The 8,441-nt window shown below is 34.4% G+C and overlaps 2 protein-coding genes across 2 annotated transcripts; both read right to left on the reverse strand.

Moving 5' to 3' along the window:
* Positions 1-706: 706 nt before the first annotated feature.
* LOC137826828 (wall-associated receptor kinase-like 2) lies at positions 707-3,268 on the reverse strand. Its single transcript, XM_068632974.2, has 2 exons — positions 2,164-3,268; positions 707-1,961 (listed from the first exon to the last, which is right to left on the reverse strand). Exons 1-2 carry the CDS (start codon positions 3,023-3,025, stop codon positions 805-807), a joined length of 2,019 nt encoding a protein of 672 aa, XP_068489075.1. The 5' UTR covers positions 3,026-3,268; the 3' UTR covers positions 707-804.
* A 1,352-nt stretch (positions 3,269-4,620) lies between these two features.
* On the reverse strand, positions 4,621-7,518 carry LOC137826943 (wall-associated receptor kinase-like 2). Its single transcript, XM_068633101.2, has 2 exons — positions 6,595-7,518; positions 4,621-5,971 (listed from the first exon to the last, which is right to left on the reverse strand). The coding sequence occupies exons 1-2, from the start codon at positions 7,442-7,444 to the stop codon at positions 4,818-4,820; spliced, it is 2,004 nt and encodes a 667-aa protein (XP_068489202.1). The 5' UTR covers positions 7,445-7,518; the 3' UTR covers positions 4,621-4,817.
* Positions 7,519-8,441: the final 923 nt, after the last annotated feature.

Here is an 8,441-nt window from a genome sequence, read left to right on the forward strand (position 1 = left end):
AGTTTATTCAGTTATAAAAAAATCTCAAATAGTAACTGTTATTTTCTTTATATATGTGTCTTTGCCTTATGTATATATTTGCTTAAAATGTGATGTTGTAAAAATCTCATTGATTTTTTTTACTATAATTCTAATATTACATATCTTTAATATTTTTATACAAAATTATTTAATTTAACTTAAGTGTACATGTTTCTCATAAAATATTGTGTCCCTTTTTATTTATGTGCTTTAAAAAATTAAAATGGTGCAATAAAAAATATTATGAATAATATGTAATATTGTGTGATAAATAGTCTTAATTCAGTTAAGATATATTCTTCCTATAAATAATAAAGAGATTTATTGTTACAAATATCTATTCAAATGTTATTAATATATACAGATATTGAGGGTTGAAGGACATATTTAAAAATAGAATTACTATTATAATAATTAATTTTAAAAATAGAAATAGTTAAATGGTTTAGTTTAACAAATTCATTTATTGTAACCGACATAAACCTTCGATCATATGTTGTTTTCTACTTACAGAAAGTCATCATGGTCTCACATTGATGAGTATTGAAACTTCCAAATCTTAACATCATTTACAAATTTAAACGAAATTTTTGTTTATTTAAAAAAAAGAAATATATGAAGTTACTTTTAAAAAATTGAGATAAAATTAAAAAAATTAATAAAGAAAAAACAATAAAAAAAATAAAAAAGAAACAATGAAATGAAATACTAAAGCATAGTTAACAAAGAAACAGGTATGAATCTAGTTTCCTAAAACCTTATACAAAACAAAGTTTCTGACTTCTAAAATGATGTGGTGGAGTCTAGTTCTAAGCACAGTGGCATGCTTTTATCTGTGAATTCGTGAACTGTGTCACTTGTTGTGTACTCATGATCATGGTTGATCTCTAAGGAACTTTGCACCTTTCTCAATGCTTCTAATTCCACTGAAACCTCTTTCATTGTTGGTCTTTTCTTCCCATTAAGTCTCAAGCATCTCATTGCAAGGTTTGCAATGGCAAGAATCTCATCTTTCCTTGCTTCCTTAACCACCCTGCCATCTAAAATTTCATAAACTTTGTTCTCCTTCATCAGAGAAAGAAACTCTGCAATCAGATTCTGACCCTCATCTTCCTCTAAGAATGAAACTGGCTTTCTCCCACTTATGAGCTCTACTAGCACAACTCCAAAACTATACACATCACTTTTATCTGAAAACTGACTAGATTGAAAATATTCAGGGTCTATGTACCCAAAAGTCCCTCCTACAGCTGTGGTCAAGTGAGTCTTGTCTTGTGGCACTGATCTTGATGTTCCAAAATCAGACACTTTGGCACTGAAGTTGGTGTCTAAAAGTATGTTGGTAGGTTTGATGTCTCTATGGAAAATGGGAATAGAAGCTGAAAAATGCATATATGTAACTGCTCCAGCAACCTCACATGCAATTCTAAGGCGAGTCTCCCATGAAAGGGAGGGCTCATTGTCTCTCCTGTGGATATGGTGAGAGAGTGTTCCATTGGAAATGAATTCATAGACTAGTAAAGGAGTTTCTGTCTCAAGACAACAACCAAAGAGTTTGACAATGTTCCTGTGGTTGATCTGGGATAGAATCACCACTTCATTCACAAAAGTCTCAATCTGGTTCCTTTCAATCTCTTTTGACTTTTTAACTGCAACAATGGTCCCATCTGGTAGCATTCCTTTATACACAGTGCCAAAGCCACCCTGACCAAGAAATCTACTCTTGTTATAGTTATCTGTTGCTTTCTGTAGCTCCTCAGCTTTAAACAGCTTTGCCATTTCTCCATTTCCATAAAAAGAGAGCTTCTCTTGTAACAAGTATCCACCATTTCGCCTGAATAAGCTTTCCTTACGAATACTTTCTCTCCTTTTCTGAATATATTGATATGATTTGTACCCCAAAAGAAACAAACACACAAAGCCTGCTCCAATTCCAACACCTGCAAATTCACAAACAAGGATAAAATTTCAAGTAACTAGCAAAAACATCTTTATAATTACTCTATCAAAAAGAAAAACTATTGGCATGTTGTAAACCATGTTTTATCTCATTAAGTGGCATCAGCTACATACTATGGCCATGCTAAAATCCGAAATTCAAACAAAACTAAATTTAATTCTATAAAGGGTTAAAAAAAATACCTAAAGAAGCAACCAATTTGGTAGGAAAAGTTTTATCATCAGATTCATTACATTGGAACCCCATGAAGGTTCCATCCTCAACCCTTCCCTGGGAGCAAGTACAATAGAAACTATCCGGGTCTTCTTTGCAACTCTTCCCTCTGAGAGGAACCAAGATAGGAGTTGTGGCATAGATGATGATGATGTTCTCTGCACTTGACGACACTGACAACCCATTGGCCTCTAGCATACTTTGTTCGTCAACACCATAAGCCTCTCCAATGGACTTAATAGTATCACCATTATTCACTGAATAAACCAGCAAGGAAGTGACCCCTCTTGCTGTCTGATTTTCAGTGGGACAAGCACATACTACTGGAACTGTGAGCTCAGCACCAACGCTAATGTCAGCAGAGGCATAGTAATTCTGACCCATCAGTGCCTGGCAGGTGGTGAGGCCTTGGTAAGTTTCTGTAACCAACTTGAAGTAGGTGTCATTCTTGGTGACAGTGTAAGGTGTGTTATGCTGGTAGATATTTCCAGAACATGAACAGAATACAGGAACAATGATTGACTTATTGGAAGGAATCTTGTCATCTCTTGAGATGTTGTTGATTGAGGCTATGGTAGATGCTTCAGAGCCAAGAAGGTAGGCAATGCTTACAGGGTTGTCATAGGGAGATTTGGACCTGAAAACTAAGAAGGAAGTGCATGACTTTTGAAGGCCATTGCACAGGTATCCTTTTGATGCAGAAGGGTTCTCAGAGCAGTCATAGACAGTGCTGTTGAGGTATGCTTGTTGACAGTTAGCTGATTCTGGAAACATATGTAAGAACAGGATTGTGTAGAGAATGTAAAGGTAAAGATGAAACTCCATGAACATGTCTCTGGAGAAGACAAATTCAATTTGGTAGTGCTGTTTAAGATCTAATGCATTCTTTACACCATGTTGTGCTTCTTACTTTATGAAAAAAAATCATTATTTTTTAGCTATGGAGATATGCTTCATAGGATCTCTGATTCATAGACAAAATATCATTCAATGTTGGAACAATGGTGTCGGTTAATGTTGATCCCTCTAAAGTCAATAGTCAGACACTTTGAGTAACGAAATTTTGTTTATCCTCTGCACTTTGACATTTCAATAGTTGCCTTGGTCATGCATTTGAAAATCATCAATGAAACCAAATGCATAGCTAATCAGAATGTAAAACTAGATCAGTACCATATAACAGAATCAAACTGGTTAAACCTTGAATTCGTGTTAAATAGTTGTTAGGCTATAATGCAATTCTAATCCTAATTTTTTAAACAACTAAAATTATACACTACTTTTTAAAGTACACATTCATTTTAGAATAATCAAATCTAAAAAAATAGTTAATTTTATCATTCATTTTTTCCCCTGCTTGCAAAGTTTGATGTCATAGTTTACTTTTAATTTCAATTTTAGATTATCTAATGCGTTTAAAATTTAGTTTTCCTTATATGAGTTATAACTAAGTATGAGATATCGTTTATGACAATGACAAGACTGGTCTCATGATGTGTACTCATTCGTGTTAGAATGTTGGTTTTAAGCATTTTTTTCTTATATTAAGAGAAGTCCAAACACGCAAGTCTACTATTTTGTCTTACTTGTTTAAATAAGAGACCCATTTTTGTAACTAAGAACAACAAAGAATAGGAAAAAGAGAAGAGAAAGAAGAGAATAACTATTAATTAGAAAACCAATTATTGATATTCTTTTTAATTTAAATTTTATCAATTATGTGTTTGATTTTATCACGTTTCTCCACCCTTTGTTTATTTATAGAGAGTACATTTTATCCACTAAAATATATCCCTCATTGAAGAATCAAACTGTGATATTGTATATCTTTGAACTTTTCAACATGCTTTATGTTGCTTGTTTCAAGCTTTTGACTTTGAATTTTTTTTATTGCTCGACGTGCTTCATCCTTCAATTCATGCAGGTTCAATTATGGAAATCTCAATTTTTAATAGCTCTCTTTTTTGCCACATAGTAATATGTTAAAAAAGGAATTAAAAAATAAAACAGTTCAATGAGACAACAAAGTTGACAAGTATGAAAGAGGATTTATATTGTATTAATACGATTGGACCGGCGGACCAAGTTACCAGCCAAACCATGGTAAGAAGGTCACGTTACGACACGTGACCGACCGACCCTTGACGTTGAGTCAAGGGTTGACCAAGTCAACAGGGTTAATTCATTATTAAGGGTTGTTTACTGCAACCCTAAACACAAACCAACCCCCTAATCCCGACCCACCAATGAAGACCCATTAATATAATATAAATAGCACACATTTCAAGGAGAAAGATACGTCATCATCTCTTACACCATCCGAGTACTAACACCTTGACTGACTTGAACATCGGAGTGTCTTCTGCAGGTAAGCAAAGTTTGGAGCATCAGTAACCGACAGAAGGTAAAAATAGGAACAATCGTTGTTTAGGTCCCAAAATCGTTCGAGAAAATATATATTCTGAACTAAGAGTGTTTCCAAGTTTCAACTGATGTTTTTGTGGAGAAGTACAAACTTTGTTATGCACACATGAGTAAAAGAAAAAATGAAACACTGAAACATAGTTAAGAAAAAATGGGGTATCTGGCTTCCTACAACATTATAAAAATAAAATCTAGCTTCCTAGAAGGATGTAGATTCTAGTTGTAAAGACAGTGACATGCTTTCCTCTGTGCACTCTTCAACCATATCACTAGTTTTGTGCTCATGATCATGGTTGATCTGTAAGGAACTTTGCACCTTTCTCAATGCTTCTAGTTCCAGTGAAACCTCCTTCATTGTTGGTCTTTTCTTCCCATTAAGTCTCAAGCATCTCATTGCAAGGTTTGCAATGGCAACAATGTCATCTTTCCTTGCTTCCTTAGCTACCCTTCCATCTAAAATTTCATAAACTTGGTTCTCCTTCATCAGAGAAAGAAACTGTGCAATCAGATTCTGACCCTCATCTTCCTCTAAGAATGAAATTGGCTTTCTCCCACTTATGAGCTCTACTAGCACAACCCCAAAACTATACACATCACTTTTATCTGAAAACTTACTAGACTGAAAATATTCAGGGTCTATGTACCCAAAAGTTCCTCCTACAGCTGTGGTCAAGTGAGTCTTGTCTTGTGGCACTGATCTTGATGTTCCAAAATCAGACACTTTGGCACTGAAGTTGCTGTCTAAAAGCACGTTGGTAGGTTTGATGTCTCTATGAAAAATGGGAATAGAAGCTGCAAAATGCATATATGCCACTGCTCCAGCAACCTCACATGCAATTCTAAGGCGACTCTCCCATGAAAGGGAGGGTTCATTGTCTCTCCTGTGGATATGGTGAGAGAGTGTTCCATTGGAAATGAATTCATAGACTAGTAAAGGAGTTTCTGTCTCGAGACAACAACCTAATAGTTTGACAATGTTCCTGTGGTTGATCTGGGATAGAATCACCACTTCATTCACAAAAGTATCTATCTGGTTCCTTTCAATTTCTTTGGACCTTTTAACTGCAACTATGGTTCCATCTGGTAACATTCCTTTGTACACTGTGCCATAGCCACCCTGACCAAGAAACCTACTCCTGTTGTAGTTATCTGTTGCTCTTTGTAGTTCCTCAGCTCTAAAAAGCTTTGCCATTTCTCCATTTCCGTAAGATGAGAGCTTCTCCTGTAACAAGTAGCCACCATTTTGCCTGAATAGGTTTTCCTTTCGGATACTTTCTCTCTTTTTCTGTATATATTGATATGATTTGTACCCCAAAAGAAACAAACAGAGAAAGCCTACGCCAAGTCCTGCTCCTGTAAATTAAAAAAGTAAAACTCAAATTCAAAAGCAAAGTAAAGACTTGCAATGAACATCCTTATGTTTTGGAGCAATTAGTAAATAACAAACTTGCAAGTTCAAGTAAGTGAAAATTGTGTTGTCATTACTGATCATTTTGGGTCTGCTTAATTTCTTTATAACTATTTTATTTTAAAAACTGTTTTATAAACACACTACTTAGCAATCAATTTCTCATAAAAAATCAAATAAGTTTTAAAAAGTGTTTCCAAAATAAGTGTTTTAAGAACCACAAACTAGAAACTGTTGGGGAAGTTTTCTCATCCTCTTCTATTTTCTTCAAATGCTCCAATCAAGTGTTCAAGGAATAACCATTTGGAAACAGAGAAATGTGGTCAAGAGAAGCACATTCAAATGTGCTAAGGGAACAAACAAATTTATAAAAACAGAAAGCTATTTTTGAAAATAATAAAATACAAGTTCTTATTTTACTCTATTGACCTTACTCTTCTAGGATGATACATAGCTCTTAAGGGTATATCGTCTACAAACAACTGTTACACTATTCTAAAAAGCAAAAACTAAAATTTCATCAAAATCATATTTTGATTCTTCTTGAAGAGGGGTTAGATAAAAATACCTAAAGCGGCTAGCAACTTGGCAGGGAATTTCTGATCATCAGATTCATCACAGAAGGGCCCCTTGGTGCTTCTATCTGGTGCTTGATAACATTTACAATAGAATTTATCTGGGTTCTCTTTGCAGCTCTTCCCTATTAGAGGAACTAAAAGAGGTGTCAAGGAAAGGAGAGTCATTCTGCTATTTTCACTTTGTGGCACAACCAACTCATTGGCCTCAAGTATACTTTGTTCTTCCACACCATAAGCCTTTGCTATGGACTTAATAGTGTCACCATAGTTCACCAAGTAAACCAGCAAGGAGGTGATCCCTCTTGCTGTTTGATTTTCAGTTGGACAAGCACATAACAACGGAACTCTGAGCTCAGCACCAATTTCAATTTTGGTAGCTGCATAGTAATTCTGACCCATCATTGCCTGACAGGTAGTAAGGCCTTGGAAGGTTTCTTTTACCAACTGAAAATAGGTGTCATTCTTGCTGGCAGTGTAAGGTGTGTTATGCTGGTAGATGTTTCCTGAACATGAACAGAAAACAGGAACAATGATTGTCTTGTTGGAAGCAATCTTCTCATTTCTTGAGATCTTGTTGATTGAGGCTATGGTAGATGCCTCGGAGCCAAGAAGGTAGGCAATTTTTTCAGGGCTATCATAGGGTGGTTTTGACCTGAAAAGTAAGAAGGAAGTGCATGACTTTTGAAGGCCATTGCAAAGGTACCCTTTTGGTGCAGAAGGGTTGTCAGAACAGTCATAGACAGTGGCATTGAGGTATGCTTGTTGGCACTTGAGTGAGTGAGGGAACATGCATAGAAGAAGAATTGTAGTGAGAGTGTTGAGGTTGTGAAGAAGCTCCATCAACAAATGTTCAGAGAAGACAACAGATGAGTTACACAGTTGAATTTTGTTTACAATGTTTATGTGTTAGTTTGGTTCTTATCACGCGGTGTGGTTGGTTTTATGCTTTGTCTTTGTGTGCCGAATATTCAGCAAAGTGAAGTCGGTTAGCTCTCTCCATGATTTTTAAATTTGGATGAGAAGGACAATTTCAACAACAACGAAATTGTGTTACTTCTTATGTCCGATTAAAAAGTTAATAATATGCTAAAATTGTTGAGCATATTATTAGTTATATAACTATTATTAGTTGTTAATATATCACTGTTCTTTCTTATACTAATGTTGATGTTTCTTGATGAAATCTATTCAATTCACATCTTTGCATGGTAACATTTTAGAGTTAAGAATATGATTACATTGTCGTTCATCTGTTAAGCAAATTACACACACTACTCATGGACTATTGAGATACAAATTTATATTATAACAAGATATATGGATAATTTTCACATTTTAATTCAATTGATTTAGATACTAATTTAGTGGTTGATTTTTTCAACCATTTAGTGATTATGATTTCGTGAGTATCAGAATTATTTGATGAGTTAACTTTCATCTACAAAGAAAAACGTAAAGATTAAATCTTAGATTATTTTATGGAACTTTTCAATAACTGTTGACGTTTCACATTTATTGTAACCGAATCAATGTATATGTGATTAAATCTTATGAGAATGGTTCTTAGTTGAAAGTTATAAGACATGTCTTGTTTTATGTCTAAAAACTTGAACTTGACGATTATTCTTCAACATAAGAGTTTAGTTCATTGTGAAAGAAATTTAGTGTTGTAATATCAGATATTATTCATAATAAACTTCTATTTGTGCATTAGGTTTTCAATTGAAGCACGTTAAATTGTGTTGTGTATGCATTTTTCTACCCTATTTTACATTCTTCTTTTCTACAATTGAATTTTTTTCCCAATTTTTGTGTTAGTTTTGAGGATTTAGCAGAT

Source organism: Phaseolus vulgaris, chromosome 8 (genome assembly GCF_051622355.1).
Source record: "Phaseolus vulgaris cultivar YP4 chromosome 8, ASM5162235v1, whole genome shotgun sequence".
NCBI lineage: Eukaryota > Viridiplantae > Streptophyta > Magnoliopsida > Fabales > Fabaceae > Phaseolus > Phaseolus vulgaris.

Excerpts from the sequence above, each read along its gene's own strand:
- LOC137826828 (XM_068632974.2), bottom strand. The coding sequence starts at position 3,025 with ATGTTCATGGAGTTTCATCTTTACCTTTACATTCTCTACACAATCCTG. Across the intron at positions 1,962-2,163 it reads CAAATTGGTTGCTTCTTTAG|GTGTTGGAATTGGAGCAGGC; the intron begins GTATTTTTTTTA and ends GTGAATTTGCAG.
- LOC137826943 (XM_068633101.2), bottom strand. The coding sequence starts at position 7,444 with ATGGAGCTTCTTCACAACCTCAACACTCTCACTACAATTCTTCTTCTA. Across the intron at positions 5,972-6,594 it reads CAAGTTGCTAGCCGCTTTAG|GAGCAGGACTTGGCGTAGGC; the intron begins GTATTTTTATCT and ends TTTAATTTACAG.